Below are 21,710 nucleotides of genomic sequence, written 5' to 3'. Positions count from 1 at the left end.
TGGTAATTTCCTCCACTGTTTTCATCGTACCCTAATTTAATTTCTATCAGCATGCACTTCTTCAACCATGGCTTTGTGATTTCTCCCTCTTCATATCTGTCACTGTGTGTATTGGAGAGTTTCATTTGTCGTCTTGTACCAGAGTTGATTGAGTGTGTTGTTGTGTCGTCTGCCGCGTTCACACTGTTGCCAGTCTTACTTATTTTTTTCCCTTTTAGAAGTAAACAGTGCTCATCTGATTATTTACCCCCTCTGAGTTGATTCCTTTTCTAACCGTGAATGTCATCAAACTTTTTAATTCTATGCTCTGCTTCAGACACTAATTCATCTTGTGTTTCCTGGATTTTCTTTAAACACTTCAATTTCATGTTTCTCACGACTCCAAAAAAAGTTGGGATGCTGCCGAAAAGTATCATCATTTGCGCTCACTCGTTCGGTTTAAAGAAAAATAACTTAGCCTTACCTTTGACATTGTGTGGCCTCTGATCCTGATGACTCAACACAGCGATATTGTGAGTAGGTTTTGGCCTCAGTGCATAACTGTAACCCAACTGGCAGTTTCAGCTCTTCTTCAACCTTCTGTTTCTTGCCACCTCTTTTTTCTGTTGTTTCTTTACAGCTGAGTGTATGTGGAAGAGGTGCAGAATAATGAGGAGGAATTCGGCTGTGAAATAAATACGCGGACTCCATCATCCTTCTTGGTGCATGAGGATAGCAAAGCCCAGCAAGCAAGCCAGGCAGTGGATGATGCCAAAGATATCTGTCCAGGAAGTTACAAAACCAATGCAGATCCTATAACTGCTTGTGAGACAAGACAAGAAAAAAAAATAGAAATCCATCATGGATAAATTGGAAATTGGCTTTGATAAACCTGTTTATTAAGTGACAAAGACTTATTATAGGACATCAAGGAATTATGACTCGTGCTGGTCTGGGGCAAAGGAGTAAATAGTGATGATGTTGTTACAGATATGTTAGGTCAGCAGAGGGAGGATGTGATTGGATGGGTGTATCTTTTTCCCCACAAGCATTGGGAGTGTGAAATATAGAACTGGAGAAATTCTAAACACAGAATTAAAGCAGACTCATGCAACGGTTTGACCTTGAAATAACAGCTGCAGAATCATCGTGATGGTACTCTGACTTGTAATAAGGAGAATGGCGCCTCTTTCATTCCCACCCCGTGTCCTGACAGCTTGATCTTGCACCATGTAACGTTGGAGCGGCTACAATCTCCAGCCAGAAGTGTGCAATGCTTTACGGCACTGCACTAACTATGGGTCATCAGCCAACTGCAGTGTTCCGCACAGCTCAAGTGGTTTCACTTTTGTCTGTTTTAATTGTGTTTATTGTACGAACAGGAGTCTGCACTGGGTGTTTTTTTTATTCTCAAAACTGACCAGATTCTCTGAGCCGATCTGCTCTGTGCAGCTTGACACAGCATCAGTCAAAGACCGGGCGCAGGGGGAGGATCTATATTTATGACAGCGGTATAATTTCTTCTCTTGAATCATTCTTGGTGTAATTTCTTCCTCTGTTTCTATGGGGCGTGTTTCCACTGTGCACAACCAAGAGCTTTGTTTTCACGGGGTCTGAATTGATCACGGTCGAGCTGTAAAGTCTGATATGAGGTTATCTGGCCCATCTGCTGGCAGAGTGTTGTGCCTCGAGCTGTAAATCTACATGTACGTGTAAAGAAAGACAACAAGGGTATTAAAGAGACAAAACCTCTAAAACGGTGTGGTGTAGCTTTCACACATTATTCTGCTTTGGATTCTGCTTTGGTGTCCATACCTAACAGCGGTATTCATTTAAACAAGCATCTGCAGTTCTCAATTGTAATCATCGTGACAACATCCAAATAAAAACACATTTTTTGATATCACCGTTTAGAGAGACATTTTATATCTCTTTAGAGAAATGTAATATAGACTTTGAATCTACAGAGCAGCAAAGCCATTCTTGGATGTACAAAGGAGCTCTGTATTGCCTAATGCCATCATTTTTCTATGATGACTGAAACCAGAACATATTGTTGGCGTACAGTTCGAAGTGATATAACCTCATCGCCCTCCGTGCAGCATTCCACAAATTCCACATGACTTTCATTCATCAGTGTGTGTCTCGTTGGAGATGTTATTGTCATTCTGCTGGATAGGTTTTATTGATTGGTGCTGATGATGATTGCTCTGCGTGACTGCGAGAGACGCGAACACAGAGAGAGATGTGTGTTCATGCATTGACTCAGCTTATGGGTGCATAAGACGACAACTGTGTTTCCAGTGTAAGAAAGGTCATTTCTTCCATGGTGTGTTTTGAAATTGTGTTCTACAAATGCAATGTAATGCAAATGCATACCTGGGACTCTATTGCACTGTGTCTAATTCATTCATTTCATTGAAAATTCAAATTATTGACTGAAACGTCCAACTATTCTATAAGTGGAATGATGCAATAACCAAACCTAACATTTGTCCACAAGCATCAAGTTTTGAGTCATTGCCCCGAATTGCTGTGTGGCTGTACAGCTAATGGTCACATAATTTCTGTTTACAACATTTCATTCTTGTTTGACCTAATTTTTGAGACTGTGCTGGTTTCAGGCTTCCACACAGACATGCTGGAGGGGCAGCTCTGCTCCTGGAATGAACCCATCACATAGGTCTTGCTGTACAACAGGCGCCAAATTTTGTATTTTGCACAGTTTCTGCTTTTGGCAACAGGCAAACCATGTTGTCAGGAAAAACAATCAGATTTATTTTTGTCAGCATTGCCTGGTGGGAGTACAAGTAAAGGAGATTGGCAAACCATAAATGCTGAGGACAAAAATACGTGATGATTCATTTTCAGCCGCTTGGTAACCACTTTTGTCAAGGAAAATATGAGGAGAGTGTGTGTGTCTGGGGATTTTAAGTGTCTGTGGTTCTAATAAAGAAGTTATTATGTGACCAAAGACAGTGACCTCCTGCACACGACAACACTGTGAGACAGCCAAGAGACGTGTTGACTGGGGCTGCCAAAAATGGAAGGTGACAGACAGAGAAACCGGGTTTACACAGAACAGGGACTGCAGTGACCTCTCTGCCTCTGTGAAACCCTCTTAACTACATCTGATAGCAAGACTCAACAGCTTTCATTGGTCACCAGGGCTGACTAACGCCACCGTCCTGAGCCGTTACACCAACCAAACCATTCTTTTGCCTTGTATCAACTGCATGGTACAAAGTGCTATCCACAACTTTTAACAATGGAAAACGAATCGAGTCGAGTCAAGCTGTGCCATAAACACCTTCACTTTCACAGTTGGACTGTGGTTTCATCATTTCAGTAAGGAAAGTGTTGTCGGTCGGAGGCGCAACCCTTCCAATTAGCTTATGAAACAACAGTCGTTGTTTCCACAGTTGTTAATTTTAGATTGTGCATCAAGTATAAAAACAAATGCCTCTTTTATATTTAAAGCCAAGATTTGAAGTTATCAGTGCACATATTTAAATGTGCCAAGAGTTGTGGGAGCATTCCTAGAGAAGCCCAGTGTTCATGTTAAATGATGTGTCATCAGGTCCTCTGCTGTCATAAATCTACCTCTGGGAGGCGACACCCTGACTTAACATACCTTTAAACTGTCCTTGAATCCTACTTTTATCTCAAGAAAAGAGCAGACACTCTGCGACTGGCCCAGTCCACTGAGGGGCTGTGAAAGACAGGAGAGGCTTTAAAGCAACGGTTTCAAGCTGGAGTTGTAAAAAGTGAGTGATGCAGAAACAACAGTAGTGTTGTTGAAATAATCAGATGCTCTCTGAGGACAGAACCAGCAGTCTAGTCCATTTCAAGGGGCAGAATGTTGGGTCCTGCAGTTCCCCCTCCTGTGTTTTCCCGTCTCCCTATGTTTCTTGTCTGTCTCTCCTGTGTCTGTCTCATGCTCGGGCGTGGCTGACAGGCCGAGCTTGATTCCCTCCTCCCGGAACACAGCTGCATTCAATCATTCAATCAAGGCTCACCTGCCATCACTGTACATAAGGCTCTCGACTCAGTGTTCGTCAAAGTCGGATTGCCCCTTCACCTCTGTGGTAAAGACTGAGGCCCAGCAGATCTGCTAAGTGCTCTTTGACCCGTTTACCTTGCTCGCCTGGCTTCCTGACTCTGTGTTTTTGTATGTGCTCAGGTGCCTTGTCCTCACCTGCCCTGTCAGTCCGCATCCTGGAAGGAAACTGTTTTGACCACAAGTTTAATTAAAAGACAGTTAATTTTTCCCAGACTCACATGACTCCTTGATGGGTTTTATAGTGAACACCTGCTTTCATCGACTTTTAACCCGGATGAAGACTCTAAGCCAAAGGTGTTTTGGTTTATCCATGATTTAATAAAGGGGTGCCTCACAATCCTCCTGACTGCCAAGCAACTGCCCTACCAACCATTGACTGCCATTGTTCCTGAGCTGGGTGGCCAATGGGTTTTTTTTTTGTTTGTTTGTTTGTTTGTTTTTTGTGTGTGTTTGTGTGTGTGTGTTTTCATTTTTTACAAATACTGTAATATCATTGGACAGAGCTGCAGTACATCTAAAATCTCTGTGGTCTGTGACATGTCTTGTATTAGACTGCAAGGATGCTGCTATTAGACCAGTTTCAACTGTAAGTACCTTTGCACTAACAAAGCAATCAATTCAAGTCACACAGGCTGACACACGCGCACTTACACACAAAAGCTGAGTACAGGAGGCATAATAAATCAGGCATGAAATGCGGCTTGTATGTGATTAACATGTTTGTCTGTGCACAGCATGTTTTTCCTCTCAGATGTTAATTCATTGACTGCCTGACAGGTGTGGCAGATGACAGGCTGGTTCTTCATTTATTTTCTCCTTTACAGCCGTATGTGTGAGTTTTATCTATGTTGTGTCTATAAAACCAGTATGTTGAAGTTTAATTTCCCGGTATAACATATAAGAATGTATAGCTGCTCCATGAAAGAGCTTCAATGGGATCTCTTTCTGCACATCCCAGCACTGACAATGGAAACGAAGATCTACAGACACTGACATTACCTGTACAAGTGAGAGTGGAATGCTTCCTATCACTAAACCCCGCTTCCTGTCACCGGAGAGGTGAACGAGGAGGTGCAGTAAACATGCAAGGGGTGACAGCGCTGATGGAAAGGAAAACAGCTGCCTATAAATAACATCAACGCATTCACTGGCCCCCTGTAAAAAATGATGATGGAATACATTTGAACCCTGAATGCCTCGTAAAAGGAATGACAGATATACAGTGTACAGCTAACGGATGATAATTGGCTTCGTCTTAGCTTGTTCGTTTTTTACTGGAGGAAGTGATAAAGATAAGGTTGCATGTTGAAGGGGGGTGATGGTCAAGTGGGAGGTATGTGCATCAGGTAGTTTTTTTATTGGAAAAGTAGGCAGCAAACCAGCAGGCACAGTTTGGTGATTTGCAGGTGAGAAGATATCGTTTCCGGTTTAAATTGCAGCATTTCTTAAATTAAACCTGCTGTGTGTTCATAAATAAGAACAACTGTGTGCGTCCCAGCTGTCAAGGCGAGGCGATTAGCTTAGCTTAGCACAAAGTCTGGAAGTGAGAGGAAATCATTTTTTGCCTGTTATCACCTGCTGGCAGCTTCTTTTGAGGAGTGGCAGACCACAAAGATTTATGCAGAACATTCAATAATCATATTTGATTTGATGTCGCTTGTCATTATTCAGGATATGTCCTTTTATCTCTGCTCTTCGAGAGGCGGGGGATGTAAACCACTATACCATATCTGTACATGGAGACAGTCTGTCTTGTGGTGACTGTCGGGGGGGGGGGGGGGGGGGGGCTGCCGGAGCAGTCAGCCTTGCACTGAGTGACCTTGTTTAATTCAGCACATACATCGCGGCGTTCACACACACACACACACACACACAACCAAACACAGCCAGAGGCATGAGGCACGCAAACACACACAGCCAGGCACACACACATGCTGAGAGTCATGCACACAGACACACAACATGGACGTGCAAACACACACGAGCATGCTCACCCTGAGGCCGAGGACATATTTTGTCATTGGTGCTTATCAACAGATATAAACCAGAGACAAGGAAAGTGTCTGTGTGTGCTGCTTATGCTCGCCAGTCTACGGGATTTTCATTCTGTTCCATCATTATATCCTTGTGCTTCATATACAGTATATTACCACCTCATACAGCATATATCACTCCCCCGTATGTGTGCTCTTCACCTCATCTGGGAAAGACTAGCAGAAATCAATATATTTCTCTGATCATTTCTTCCTAGAATCATCACTCACATGATAATGTGGATAGTTCTGTACTCAGAGAACGAACCCACCCCTCCGTGATTCACCTCGGCTGCTACAATAAAGGCAATAAAGGAAAAAAAAGCACCATTATAAAGCTGAGCTAATTAAACAGGATGAGCAGCGTGTGGCAATACTGAGAGTAATGAGAGATCCAGCGGTTGGTACAGGAGGAGATGGGAAAACATCCTGAAAAGCCTCCTCTACAGAACCGGCCAATCCAACTGGTGAGCTCCTACGGTGATGAGCAAGAGGCGACCAATCAATTCGCTCATGCTGAGCCTTGGCAACAACCTCCCCGGCATAGCGAAACAGTCGTGTGATGTGTGAGTGTGTGTGTGTGTGTGGATTGGGGGTTGTCTTCACATCTGTGTGCGTGTGAAAAGTGTGTATTTGTGCAGCCTCGCTCCAGAGCGAGCGTGCGGCTCGTATCACCTCCTATAAAATCTGTCTCCTCTGTATTCAGGTCTTGTGTGGGGAGCTGCCGTGTCACATGCACGCTGCCACGTCTGCTCTGATATACTGTGTACATTGAAGACTAAGGCTGAGCCGCTTTCATCCCATGAGTGACAGATTAATTGATGACCTCATGAATTCATTATTACGATCTCCTATAAACACACAAGACAGACACTGACCTAATACACACACACAGGTGTGTGCCTGCATAAATAGCATCGAGCGGAAAATTCACTCAAGTTGGGTCAGGCAGAAATTGATTGTAGAACAGCTGATGTACAGATAGAGGTCCTCGGTGGCCAAAGTGAAACCAATATAAATCCAGCATAGGGCTAATGGGAACTTTTGGCTTTCTGAGTCAACTCAGATCAACATCAGATGGATGATTTGATCCAGCCAGGACAGACATTTCTCTGTCTGCGGGATTATTTAACTCCAGTTTTGGTTTGCTGGCACATCAGTGAAGGCCTGCTTCGTCGATGAGTTGAAAGATACAGCGTAAGCACTGTGGCCATGTTCAAAGTAGCTAGATAAGCTGTGAGACTAGTACCGCAGGCCATAACACATACAAATAGAACAGAATCACCATAGATACTCCAATCCATTTCAAACTTGAGTGAGCGGCTGTTGAGGGATCAAACAAACAGCTCCGGCTGCAGCTGAGGCAGCATGCGTGGTTCATATCGTCTCCACTGTCATGTGTTTGAGCCCTTATTCATCTGAAATTAGCCTTCATCCTGAGTGGCAGCATAGTTTACAGCACATGAAATCTGGGCATAAATGTTAGCATGTCTATGAACAAAATGTCATACAACCAGAACCACTAAAATTCACTAATTAAAATGGGAATATCTTGTTTTGTTAGGTTCTGATTTTACGGGATGTTACTGGACTGGCTTCAATTAGCTCCTCATAAAATCTGCCCACCAGCGCCTTCAAAGCTAAGCTAACCGTCTCCTGGCTGTTATATTTAGCATAGCCACATGAGAGTGGTATCCATCTTCTTATCTAACTCTCAGCAATAAAAAAAAGGAAGTGTAAACCAAAGGCCAGACTAATCCTTTAATTCTCTGTTGAGCTTAACTGTCTACTAATGCAGAAGTTGGTCAGGGTTAAAAAGACAAAACCGTACTCCAGTTCTTGACTTATTTTAGAGCTCTACAGGCTGTAGCTTGGTTCTGAGCAGCTGATAGTGGGAGCTAACAGGGAGGGGGGACTCTGCTATCTCTTCCCTCCTGTCAACGAGGTGCTGCCTGCGATTCAGGCTGTGAGTCAATGCTTTAAAAGAGGAGATAAAGCCTCGGCCTCCCACATGTGCAGACTTCAGCTTCAGATGCCAAATTCAAGTGTGTATTAACTCTATTGGTTCAGGAAATCTGGGAGGGAAAAGATCCTTTCCAGGGCCCGTGCTGCGTGTGTGGGGCTGATGCTGCTGCACATGGGGGACAGGTGTCGTCCCCTTTGCCGTGGCCTCTTGCCTCCTCTCTGTGGCATCATCCGGCGAACAGTTGTCAGCACTGACGGGGGTCTGCGCTCATCACTGGCCCACATCACAGAGAGAGAGAGAGAGGAGGAGGAGGAGGAGGAGGAGGAGGAGGCGGAAGGGAGTGTGACAGTCTTTGTCTGTGCACATGTACATATGTGCACTTGTGTGAGTGCATTTTGTGTGAGTTGTACAGTAGCTATGACTCACACAGCGTGGGGGCTACAATGCATCTGCGCCCAGCACGACAAATGTGTACCGCTTGACTCTATTTCAAGTCTACAACCACATTCCATATGGTGTCAGCTTTGCACACTATGATACAGGGCCCGCTCTGTTTCGCCGAGAGATGAATGAAAAAGTGTGGAATTCAGTGATCGGATGTTTTATTGTTGCTGTTTCGCGGCCTGCGCCCTGGAGTTAGGGTCATACATTCACTCCAGTTCAAAACAGATCTGTTGTCTGAATGACTCAGCTCACACGAAAACAGGGGGAGCACTGGTTGATGGTAAATTAGCCGGAGTCCTACATTATAACTACCAATGATCAAGTGGATGCAATTGAAAAATTGACTCATTTGAGAATGTGTATCTCTACATGATTCATTTCATGTGCTCACCTCATAATCCAGTACCGGTATCATCTGTTATGCTCAGTTGCAATTGCAGAGGTGATTACTGCCAATTCAAGTGTTGATACAGCAGGCAGCTTAATGGTGAACAACTGCCACCACCTGGTGAAGTTTAGAATTACGCTCACCTTGACATCATTGTTAAACAGATATGGAGATCATTTTGGTGATGTCAACAGCAATGTAAGCAAAATTAACATAGAGCATAATTGCATTAGGGATTTGCCACTGAGATGATTCATAGTTTGTGTTTTCATTTCTCCAATGTTCTCGAAAGAGTGCAATATAAATGCACTGACGTCAGCTAAAAACATTTCATTAACCTCTTTTTAACAAAGCAAAACAGCATGTAACAATTCCCATCTACTCTCTACTATTAAATAACGCATTGTTCAAGTGTTATTAGTAATTATGTTTTTAATCAGTATCTAAGTGCTGTGTGTTTTCTAGGTATTTATTGAGTCAATAATCCATAAAGCCAGAAAGGCACCATTCATTATTTCTCCAACTTCTGCTCAGTGCGGGTTTCAGGGAAACTCGAAAATTGCACCCAGAGACCCAGAAGAGGTTGAGTAAATCATGCTATCAAGTAGTAATTAAATCAATTCTGTATGCAGCAAATCACAGAGTAAACACACTTTGTAATCCTCTCTGTGAGATTTCATCTCATCAAATAGAACACGAACGCTGAAGCCTGAGTGACTGTGCTTTGAAGTATCCTTATCCTACAATGCTAACCTTTAGCGTATTAACTTAAGACGAAGTGGTGCTTACATAAATGTCTTTGCAGTTGGCTGATGCACCAATTAAACTCTAATACATCTTCAAGGGCTATTGTGTACTACTTACAGAGGTTAAACTCTCTGCATAAAGACATTAGAAAGTCTTTCATTCAACGCCGTACCACATCTTGGACCCACTAATTGTACAAGCCAGGTTTAACTAACCCTAAGAACCCCAGCATCTGGAATATAATAATGATAATAGGCAAAGTGTAATTTGTTCTTGTTAAGAAATGTGTTGTCTCATCTGTATGTGAGGCTTCCATTTGAGGAAATGTTGGTTGAGTGAGGTGAAGAATTACCACAGGTGATCAGGACCCCACCTAACAGGTGTGATGGTGTGAGTTATTGCTTTCGAAGAGGTATTGAGAAAAGGAAATCAGCAGCTTGCCGGCAATAAAACATTTTAAATAAGCTTTGCCAGGTTAAACTGGTGAAGATGAAGGACATAAATCTGTATTGAGGTGTAGCATGTGCACTTAAAATATTTTTGTATTGTTTTTGCTTTTTAACCTTTGACCCAAAACACCACATAATGATTAACAGAATTTATATTATTGCAGCCTACAGCAAAAAAAACAGAAATTCCAACAAAGTTCTTCAATTGCCATTTTAACCCGCCATCTTAGCTTAAATGATGCTCTGCTGAGGCGTCAGATGCCTTCGTGCTCTCGAGCCGTGACCAGAAACTGTAAGCTCTGAGCACGCCAAGAAGTGAAACCTCATGAGATTTTCAAGTGAAAGAAGGCTTCAGGTCATGAGTGTGACGCTGCACAACATGAGTCACTACGCATTAAACATGGATTGCAGCACAGACATTGGCTGTAAGGAAACAGGGCAAATAATATGCACTCAGTGTATGATTTATGGCTCAATATGCTGCACTTTGAAAAACAGCTAATATCTTCCTCCTGGGCGTCTGCCAGTTTTCTCCTCGTCTTACTTCATAACTCGACACATTAACATTTCTCACTTTCTGCTCCCACATCCTCGCACTTAACTTTTGTGCGGACGTGTAAATAATCACCGAGCAACCTAGCCATTTGTTCACATGGTGACTTTGCGACGCGTTCAATATCTTAAATAATGGAAAAAAGTCCATTGTCTGTCTCCGTGGTGACACTGCCGCTCAATATGTGATATCCACACAAAGGCCGGGTTGAATAAAACACATGTAAACAGTCAATACAAACACATACAGTGGTTGTCTCGAAGGGTTGTCATGTTGCTGGCAGTGATTTCCCTCAGAGTGTGTGTGTGCGTGTGTGTGTGTGTGCTGTCGCTGAACCTACACAGCTACCTAATTATTCCACAGTTGATCTGATACATGATGCTGTTCTCCCACAGGAGCAAGAGATGCTTCAAGAAGGAAAGTCATCTCACACGCTGCCACACAAACAAAGCAAAAAAAAAAAAAACAAGTTTCCATCGTCAAAATCTGAAGAAAACATAATTTTGAGGAATTTCCAGTATGTTGCAGTCACCGCGCGGCACATCAGCGCCCGAGGAGGTAACGGAGAGCGAGATAAATCATTCTATATGTATGTGGCATAATTGCAGCCATGAGAGGCAGCAGCCATTTTATCAGTCACAACAACAAACCCCCATGGCCTGTTGGGATGGAGAACACATAACGCTCATCCGGTGACAAAGTGCCACTAATCTCTCCATCCATTTTTCATCTTGATAGCTACTGTATACGCCTTGCTGCAGGGAGCAAACAGGGCCAAGAAAAGGAGATGTTGGAGAGAGGAGGAGGAGGAGGAGGAGGCGGAGGAGAAGGGGGAGGTGTGCAGTATGTGGGTGGCACGCTAGTGTCAACATCAGACATTGCAAACTAATAGGCCGATCTATAGGTGCCACAGAAACAGCTGCTGGGACGCCAGAAGCACACAAGTGGAATAAATACATTAACCTGGTTAGCTATTGAAAAGCATCCATCTGGAGGGTGTGTGTGTGTGTGTGTGTGTGGAAACGGGCCCGTCTCTGCCTGTGTGTGTGACTGCCACACATGCTCAGCGGTTTGGCTTCAGGCCCTTTCTGCTGCCAATGTGTGACACAGTGAATAGAAAGCTAAACTCAACAAGGGATGCCTAACCAGCCATGCCAACGACCGGCTGAGAGCGGCCACGTACGAGGCAATATTACGATGCATTAACTTGAATGACAGAAAGGGCTTCCAAGGTCAGATCCATCACCCTGAAAGGTCAATTGGCTGAAACGGCTCATTTCCATAAGAGCAACATCAACCGGTCGATGTGAACAATCAGTCGAGGTGTATAACAGGAGAAGAGATTGCAAGTGCATGTTCTTTCATTGTTCTGCTCCTCCATACACCCACCGGTCAAATTCCACCCACCACGATGACATATCCTATTCCTTTCTGTTCCACATCTCCTCCAGCACACTGCACTTTCTCAACTTGCACACACACACACACACACACACAACGAAACCTCACTGAAGGAACCGCTTCACCAGCGAGTTGATGGAACAGTGTCGTAAATGGCGTCGAGCGTATAACGACACACAAATGAAGCTAATTATTGATTAAACCGAAGATATCTTATCACATCTCCTCCTCGTTTGATCCTCACTTATCCCTCTTAATTGTGCGGTGACGGTCGTGCTTTGCAAATAACAGACTTTGATGAAATATGAACAATAACGGTCCATTTTCTTTCTCCCAATCGTTTCTACCTGCCTGACTGTACCAGAGATAGGGAGGATCCAATCAAATGATAGTGTCTATTTACAGAGAAGCTATACGTGCTGGGTGATTTCTTTTTTTTCATCCAGAAAATCAACACTGAAACTAATATAGTCTTTACGAGCAAGTATTAAATTCTTAAGCAAACACTGATTAATTGGATTTAAAGCTGCTGCAATCAGTATTTTTAGATTAAAAATGAATTACATGATTACTTGTATGTGAGAAGGGCTGCTCGTTGTGATGAACGCACAGAGAATAATCTGTTCCCCTCAGCTCTGCAGAGCCTTTTAGCATCTTCCAAGCGGCTCCAGAGCGACCTGCGCAAAATCTGAGAAACTGCCTCAAGTGACATCACATGAGGCAGTTTTCATAATGTCTAAATGTCCATCATAAATCCAGCAATGTTGTAAGAGAGCGATGCTAAATCTGTCCCACTTTAAACATTTTTTGGACATTACCTTATAAAATTGAACCCTTTATCTCCAAGGAAATCACCTCCAAAAACAATCCGCGCTAGTTTGGTTTAATTTTCCGTTTTATGATGTTAATCCACCATCGAGTGGCTCCACAAGGTTAACGTCTCCAGCACTTGTTCGGTGTTGCTGAGAAAGTCTGCGGAGCACGGTGCAGCTTTTTCTCTGCTATCAAAAAGGATTGAGGCAAAGCAAATTTTAAAAGGATTTCTTTTAAAGCCCAAATCCTCCAATCCTAAAAATTACAGTTCTGCCATGCTTCAAATTCATCCTCCACGAGAGTGTTGAAAAAACACACTGAGGAGGTGAAGGAGTCTTCATGTAATCAGTCACTGCTGGTGCAATTTCATTGAGTCTGGTTTCCCCTCTTGATCAGAATAAACCTGCTGAGTGCAAAATGTTGAAGAAATTTGTTTAACAAGTGCAATTACCTCTCTGCTGTTCGAGCCACTCAGAGGGAATGAGTGAAATTCCCTCCCTTAATTTACAAGGGTTATGCTGGTTCAAAACCAATCAAAGGTCCACCCCTCACTCTGACTCTCAGGTCACAGACGGAGGAACAGACTCAAGTATTAAGTCACCCTGCAGTGTCAGAGAGCTGCAGACAAGCTGCCCGCAACTTCCCATTTTATGGCAGAGACAATGGTCTCCTCAGAGAGAGACGGGGAAATGACAGAGCAGACTTTTACAGCATGCCATTTGGTTCAGTCAGTCCCAGACACGTTCCCTCTCTCGCTGTATCTGCTTCGGTGTTTGCTACAGAGGGAAATCGAGGAGGTGATGCAGATTACAGTTTAACAGAAAATTATAATTTTCACAATGCCACAATGAATTAAAATTACATTTTGCAAGAGCTGCAAACTTGTGTCTCATCTGAAGTAACTAAGAGCACATTCAAACCAAAATCTCGAGTGTTAGACTGAACCAGAGACCAGAGACTGTTTACAGAGCAAGAGTCATTTAACTGCAGGAAATCATTAATCCAGCAGCGCTTAATATCTGACAGACATATTACAAGGACACGTCATCGGTCTTGTTTTCCTGGGACTAATAGCAGAGAAACTAAAAACAGGACCGTCCTCCAGGAGAAAACTAAAAGACAGGCCGTGAAAAATGCATCAGCTCCGTGTTGCTGCTTCCTCCTGCAGGCAACACGGTTTCACCTGAGGCATGGGGCTGCTGAATAGGTGCATCGATTGCAGGATGCCTATGTGCGCTCAAAGCTCCTGGATAAGAGGCTAACATTATTGATGGGACTATTTGTAGCTTTGTGACATTTACCTTTATCATGCAATACCTGCTGCTGTTATAGAGTATTTTTACTGCTCTGTAAAGGCAGCCGCCTTCGAGTGCGACCCGGGGGAGCAAATACGCCGTGTGCAATGTATGTTCCATTACTTCCTGCCGCTCCCTGAATAGTTTCGCTGACAAACTTCTATCAGCAACGCAAGAGGTTCCATCATAGTCATATCTCCAGAACGTAGGAGGGTGTGCGGCTCGCTCACCCTCGCCGTAATGCGCCTGTCACCTTGGCTGCAAGATCCTTCACTTTGATATGTTGGAGCTGCAGTAAATAAGAGTTGTGCTGCCCCTTTGCTCAAAACCCCCTTCATATATCTGCCAGGAGTTGAAAGAGAAGCAGAGATTTGCAAAACTCACTTGCCAGCTCCTCTTCCACTTAAGTGTCACTTCCCCAAAAACTGATATCAGCTGAATCAATTGTGCCAGCTTGTGATGAACGAGCAAAAAAAAAAAAAGTCTTACAGCTTTTCAGTGTTTATTTCACCATCCTTGCCCTTTAGATTACATAACCAGTACTAAAAAGACATTACAATATTCAGCGAGGTTCTTCAGAAATAACCTGCCATGGGTTAACAAGGTAGTGCAACTCCATACAAATCCATCAAGGGGCGAGGACAGTCACTACATGTGTCTCGACATCGCTCTCAACTAAATAGGACTACATGGTGCAAAGACAAATGCTGGCTAACTTATAACTTATTACATTTTTTTTTTTTTTTTTAAAGGCCACATAATGAATATTAACATGAGGAGAAAACAAATATACAGTATATGTACAACACCACTGTTAATGGGTATATATATTAAAGTTACACACTACACAAAATCTGTTTGATTATCAAAGACTCGCCTCCTGCAGGTTTGAAAGGGGACTCCAAACACAAAGTTTTGTCCACTACAGAGCAAAGCGTCCGTGCTGAAGCCTCCTTTCAAGTCTGCAGAGGGTGCGCGCATTTGATGCTCAAGAGATTTCGGGGGAGGATCACATGAACACTAAGTCGTGACAATTCATCTAAAAAGCAGGGGAGATGGATAAATATGTTATTAGAGTCAAAAAAAAGGAAAAGGTTAAAATTCTCCCACATCCACCCTCTTGTCCCTGAACTTGCTCCTGGCCTTGGTCCGAGCTTTGAACGCAGCCGAGTTGTGGAGATGCTGGAAAAGAGAGAGGGGGGGGTGGGGGCAGTTGAATAAATTGCAAACTTCTTCTAAAAAAAAAAACTACAATGCGAGGGTTTGGCTGACTTGCACACGTACCCTTTCAAAGCGAGAGATTTTCATGGCCTTCATCGTGGCTGAATCAACCAACATTGGTGGTCCCAGTTCAAACACGTCTCTGATGAATTCGTTACCCTTGTTTAAGAGAAGTAAGAGGACAAAAAAAAAAACATGAAGAAAACATTTCCTCCAACCGTCAGCACAAAATCTGAACGGCAGCTAGCTAATCTTAGATCCTGTTTATAGTGTTATGTGGTCTGAAATATGTTCCATTGTCTCATGTTCACTTGTGAAATGTTGCAGTTCCCCGTCAGCGCTGGCTGCCAGCCAGATTGAACACTGCATTCCAACCAGCTATTGTAATGGCTTTTTTCCTCCACTACACATTATCCTAAATCAACTATGTGTCATTGTTGTTGTTGTTGTTGTTGAGTGTTGTCTCCATGCATCACGCAGGCCTGCTGATGTTCATGTGTTCATTCTCCTGTTATACATCATCCAACCCAACCTCATGATTCTGCAGCACAATTAAATATAATAAGGCGACTCACGCGCATTTACCATCAGTCTGTCATCGAGTCACACATTCAGGGTTCGCACAACCTTTTTAGAGTAAAATTTAAGCACTTTCAAGGCATCTAAACTGGATATTACCACTCTCAAAAACTTCATCATCCCATTTAAAGTGTTACTATAAATTTAAATGTGGAAAACATAAAAATCAAGCACTTTCCACAGTATATTCAAGTTCAAGCACATTCCTAACCTTGAAAACATAAACTATTGAGGGGTACCTGTAGGTGGTAGTTCATCCCAGAGCCCACAAACTCTCTGAAGGCATCATATGTCCTCTTTCTGACCCAGCTATCAATGGTCATGCGCTCTGTCCCAAAGCGAATGGTCTCAGTCTGGAAGTCACCCTCCTGGAAGAATACAGAGAGACGAGGGAACGGTAACTAAAATGTAAATAAATCAAAACCTGAAAAACCAAGGTGCTGTCAACAGACTCTGAACGCCCACCTCAACAGCTTTGAGAACGTCCCTGAACACCGACCGCTGCTTCCTCTTGTCGGTCTTGGCTCTGTGCTTGTTACAGTCTGTGGCCAACGCGTTCAGCTTGTCACACAGTTCATCCCAGTCATGAAACTCAAAATCCTGAAAGCACACGGAAAGAAATGCTGCATCCGTGACTGAAGAAAAAGGCCTGTTTCAGCCCATTTTGCGTCTAACAACAGCGATTTCGGACCAATGGCACAGCTTTGAACTTACAGAGTCCATGTCTCTGGCCAGCTCAAAGAGCAGGGCAATGGTCTCCCCTGCAGCAATTCTCATGTTGACATCCTCACTTTGCAGCAATGTTGGCAGTTTCGGCAGGTGTCTGCAAAAGAATGCACATGCAATCATTTTTTTTTAATATATGTATCCATTCTTACATTTTCCAATGTTTACTTGGGTCTGGGGTTGCAGTAAAATAAAAAGAAAACAACTGTGGTTGAGGTACATGTAAAAAGCAAACTTTTGACATTAGGTCTTACTTCCGCAAAATGTCTTTGAGCTGGTTGGCAGTGCAGATGGTGAGCAGCAGTGCCCAGGACAGCAGGGCGTTGGTGTGGAGCTGGCTTGTCTGGGGACTGGTCAAAGGGCAAGTACCATCCACCCTAGCATAGGACCGGGTAAACAGGTTCTCAAAGCACTCCATGGTAGCATGCACGTCCTAAAGCAGGAAGTAGCAAGCATAATATGAAGACTAGAGTTTGCAATAAATGAGGTGTTTACAAACACTTCATAAAAAATACAACACCAGTCATCACTGATAACAGGTTTCTGACTTTAATTACTTGAGGCACGTTTGAGCTCAGCTGCCTGAGCTGCTGACATCATGAATGTTAAGACTGAATGAGGCACAATGTCACGGCCGATGAGCGCAAATAAACGACTGACAAAAGGCTGGAGGAGAGACATCACTGCAGCCTGCCCTCGAGCCCAGAGGTGTCAAACCACAGAAAAGACACCAATCGTGATCAAGGACTTACCAAAATGTCATCTTCTGCAACTAAAGTACAGAGGCCCAGGCTTGTCGCCACCTATTAGGGAAACAAAGATTTGCTCAGTTGCCTTTCCACAGTGCATACACGTTCAGAAACATCCAGACAACCACATCACAGATGGTACAGTGTGGCTGCTGTTCCACAGCCTCAAAATGATATCAGATACTCACTGCCTGTCTGGCTTGTATGTTGGCTGATCCATCTGCCAGGATGTTTTTGAAGATGGGTTTCAGGGTCTTGAACACCTCCTCGCTCTCAATGCCTGAGCCCAGCTGGATACACAGCAGGCAGGCTAAAGATGCTGCGGCTCGCTGCTCCTCACCTTTGCCTGATTGAGTTAAAAGGGGTGCTTATTAACCTTTTCTCTTAAATTCACAGGGAACGTCTGTCATGAGTAGACGTCAAAATGTAAAGTTGAGGGATCGAACTTGACCAAGTCATCCAAGAATTATCGAACAGAAGCTATTCAAATAAAATGATCTTCTCTGGTACCTTTCTTGAGGCAGCGCTCGATGCTGTCTGTGATGGTCATCCTTCTCTCTGAGATGAATTCATACAGGATCCGTGTGGCCATTGCCGTCTTAAGCCCATCCAGTGCCCCTTGTCTGGTCTTAGCACTGAGGAAACGGGTACATAAATATTCATGATTTCCAGTAAAAGAATGATTATCTGATTAGCTCTTCCTCAATAGCAACCTGGATGAAGAGTAATGCACAACAGTGAAGTATGGGGGTGGCACTACTTTCATGAAGAAATTTGCTTATGTAAAGAGCATGAGCTAAACACCCACTGCTTTGGCCAATAGCTTGGATCAAACTCTTAGTGTTAGATGGCTGAAACACATGAACAATTAGATCCATTTCAAATTAAAAGTCTTGATACAATATTATTCTCAGTGCTTTATGCCCTTAATTTTACATGCATACGATAAGGAATGTTTGACTGTCATCTGAAAGGTTAACTGTGTCAATAGTTGTCATCAAATGATCAAAAATATCTGTCTAATATTCAGTAAGTTCACTACAACATTGAGCAAATGTGGGTTTAAAGTATGCGCATTAAAATTTCATCCCCACATGGCTCTGGCTGTGGCTGTGGGCACTCCTGCTGCATCCCTACTGTAATATCGTCACGTTCACCAGACCAATGGTGAGAAGCCTTTTTGGGGATGAAGTCTATTTTTAACGTGACTGGGCAGCAAACTTCACTGATACCTTTCTCCTGTGATTGACAGTGGCACTCTGAACTCAGCCAATCCTTCCCAGAAATAAGCCTTTTAAACCCTATTAGTTCCAGCTACTTAAAACTCATGTTGCTGGAGGCTCTTTGTCAATATTTCAAGGGTATTATTCCACTAAAAGTGTACATCTGTTTATGTTAAATGATTTATTTCCTCAGCGGACAAAAGATTTCAAAATGATCAAAAGCCAAAATGTTTTCCTCCCCCCTCAACAATCTTTGCTTTCATGCAGCATTATTTGTAGAATAAAGTCACTTTATTTCCTTTAAATGTAAAAGTGAGAGCCTGCATGCAAAGATCAGATAACGCATATATGGATGGCTGAAATCATCAGGCAGGACTTTTACCTCTTATCCACAGTGCTGTCGATGAACCCCTTCAGCTTGTACTGGAAATCCTCCTGGGCTGCGTCCTCGCTGGCCTCTCCACCTGGCAACACAACAAGGTGTAGTAAATGTAGTATTGATCCAAGTGACAGCACACAAAACACTGGATGAACTACACTTTGCATGGCATGTACGCAGATGCAGATGCACCCACTGACAGCACAGCCAGCATGCGAACTCAGGTGTACACACAGACCTACCTTCATCCGCGACACTGTTGGTGTCACTGAAGCTGCTGCAATGACTGAGGGTCTCAATGGAAGCATCCTCATCACTGAAAGGCTGCACATGTCCATGCTGCCCTCCTGGAAAAAAAGCAATGGAAATAGATTCCAGTCTAATCAAATCAAATCAAATGCATTATCACAGTTCAGCAGGACTGTGTGAATTCATTACATAACCCAGGCGCCACACAGGTACTGTGGCAAATACTGCAGTTATCTAATCTGTCTTATGTCCTCTACACACCCAAACCAGCTGTACTTCTATTATCTCATGTGAAAATGCACTATGTTGCCAAAGTCAAGGGGGGGCCACACTTGTGTTTACTGTGTCAACGCAACATTATGCTGAGGTTGGAGGGACAGGGGCCATGATGTAACAGAAGTTCTGACAATCTGCCAAAGCAATTACTATCAGCTGCAAATCTACCTGTGCTGTCAAAAAAAAAAAAAAAAAACCACAAGAGCAGGCCACCACGTGTCATTGAGGGCAAGGAGGAAGCACATTTCAATCCAAACCTGATTATCGGTGCAGAAGGGGGACTTTTCAAATAAGTGTGGGAGAGTGGTGAAAATTCACAACTCAAGGAAGTGTGAAAATCTTGAGTGTGTTTGTTATTCAAACGCAAAAAAGCTTTTGTTGCATCAATCCTGAAAAACTTCCAATAAAAACAATATAATGTGTAGGAAATGACTTTCTTTGAAGCTGCACATTGTAACCAGACTCAGATTCAACAGGCGTCTCTGGCCTGACCTGAATTCACCTCTGGAAGACATCTTGGTTTGTTTATCACTGCGATAACACGCCGTACTGAAGTCGCAACCAGGAATCAGTGTACTTGAATATTCAAGCCATGATAAGTGCTATAGGAAGCACTGTCAGATGGTTTACAACGTGTATTTTCCCCTTAATATATGCTATTTCTGTGTGTTGACGTGGACTCTTGCCCCCGCGACAGCTGATTTCTGAGAACCGGGCGCCGCCTCTTTTCCACCCCGCTCTCTGGAGTCCAAAATGTCCGCCTTCTGTCGCTAAACAATAACAACCTGATAAAACCAAGTTTATACAATGACTATCAGCTTTACATGCAGTTTAAAGTCACTCAACGTTAGTCCGAATGACTACCTGCAGCAAAACATTCGACTCAAGATTAATTGAGGTCAGTCTGCAGAAGCTAGCCTTATGTCTGTGTTATGTAGACCTACAGAAGAAAAACGATATTAATTTCCGTACTTGGAGGCAACAACCATGCTAAACGCGGCCACGTTGTCATGTAAGCATATGTTTTTAAATAAAGTTTATCCAGCAACCAAAGCTGTATCTTGCTAGTGTGAAGCTGACATTAACAGTTAGCCGCCGTTAGCTTGTTAAAGTCCGATGATTGTTAAGGACTCTTGTGAAATACAAATAAGTCTATGATCATTAAACAAGTGCCTTAATTAATATTTATCGAAAGCATATTGTCGTATGATGGCATGTTTTGGAATTAACGCCGATGCTTTGTGTGACCACGGCGAGTTAGCTTGGTGTTTTGACGTAGGCCAGCCTCTATTGTTTGTAGTCCTTCCTGTAAACACGTTCAATTCCACTCAATGGACTCACAACACGAAAAGAACTACAATTACCGTCAGCGTAGAGACGCCAAAGAAGCAAGGCCAAAGCAATGCGGCCGCCCGTTCACTTACCCCTGCTGTTCTTCTTCTTGGTCCTTGGCATTTCGTGCAAGCAAATGTACAATTTGATCAAAAATCAGCCAATACACGACCAGCTTTTATTGTATTGTCTCGTAAAATGAAAATATTCCCGTGGCACAGTAGATAAAAAGGAACTGAAAGCGATCTTGGAGATAGTCTGTTGGCCGAGACGATACATTTTCCCTCATAGACCAGGGCTGCGTTAAAACAGGGTGGCTCGAGGTATTTATACCGGCTGGCATATCACGAGGAGGTTTCCCGGCATCGCCGACCAATCCGGGAATAAGAACAAGTGTCGCGTGTGTGTGCGCGTGACGCAGTGGACAGAAACGTGGCCACTATGCGTCTGTTGTAAAAGATACATCTATCTATAATCACCACAATTTTAGGCAAAATTCACGTGTGATCTTTAAAAAAAAAGCAACTTATACAATATCAGGGCTTAAAAAAGCATCATTCTGCATCACGAGTACTTCCACTTTTGATACGTAAACAATATTCTGACAATATTAATAGTACTGTACTTTTATGTACTTAAATAAATTGCAGAACCTATACTTGTAATGTTCTATTTGCATTTTTGTATTGCTATGTTTAAGTAAAGGATCTACACACTTCTACCCCAAATGTGTCTGTAATACACTATGGATCTTCATGGAATAGATAAATAAATAACAATAATCACAATAAATACTGTCATTGCGGTCCTCTGAGATACAATGCATAATGTTGTTTAATTTGCCA

The 21,710-nt window shown here is 43.1% G+C and overlaps 1 protein-coding gene across 1 annotated transcript; it reads right to left on the bottom strand.

The window, feature by feature from the left end:
• Window positions 1-14,616: 14,616 nt before the first annotated feature.
• ifrd1 (interferon-related developmental regulator 1) lies at window positions 14,617-21,180 on the bottom strand. Its single transcript, XM_076722507.1, has 12 exons — window positions 20,958-21,180; window positions 19,251-19,355; window positions 19,012-19,093; window positions 17,917-18,041; window positions 17,595-17,752; window positions 17,410-17,460; window positions 16,912-17,090; window positions 16,646-16,754; window positions 16,397-16,531; window positions 16,171-16,299; window positions 15,416-15,511; window positions 14,617-15,313 (listed from the first exon to the last, which is right to left on the bottom strand). Exons 1-12 carry the CDS (start codon window positions 20,986-20,988, stop codon window positions 15,227-15,229), a joined length of 1,287 nt encoding a protein of 428 aa, XP_076578622.1. The 5' UTR covers window positions 20,989-21,180; the 3' UTR covers window positions 14,617-15,226.
• Between the last annotated feature and the right edge of the window lie 530 nt (window positions 21,181-21,710).

Source organism: Chaetodon auriga, chromosome 22 (assembly GCF_051107435.1).
Source record: "Chaetodon auriga isolate fChaAug3 chromosome 22, fChaAug3.hap1, whole genome shotgun sequence".
Lineage (NCBI taxonomy): Eukaryota > Metazoa > Chordata > Actinopteri > Chaetodontiformes > Chaetodontidae > Chaetodon > Chaetodon auriga.
Note: the sequence above shows the minus strand (reverse complement) of the source record. Positions and strands in the feature narration are given on the sequence as shown.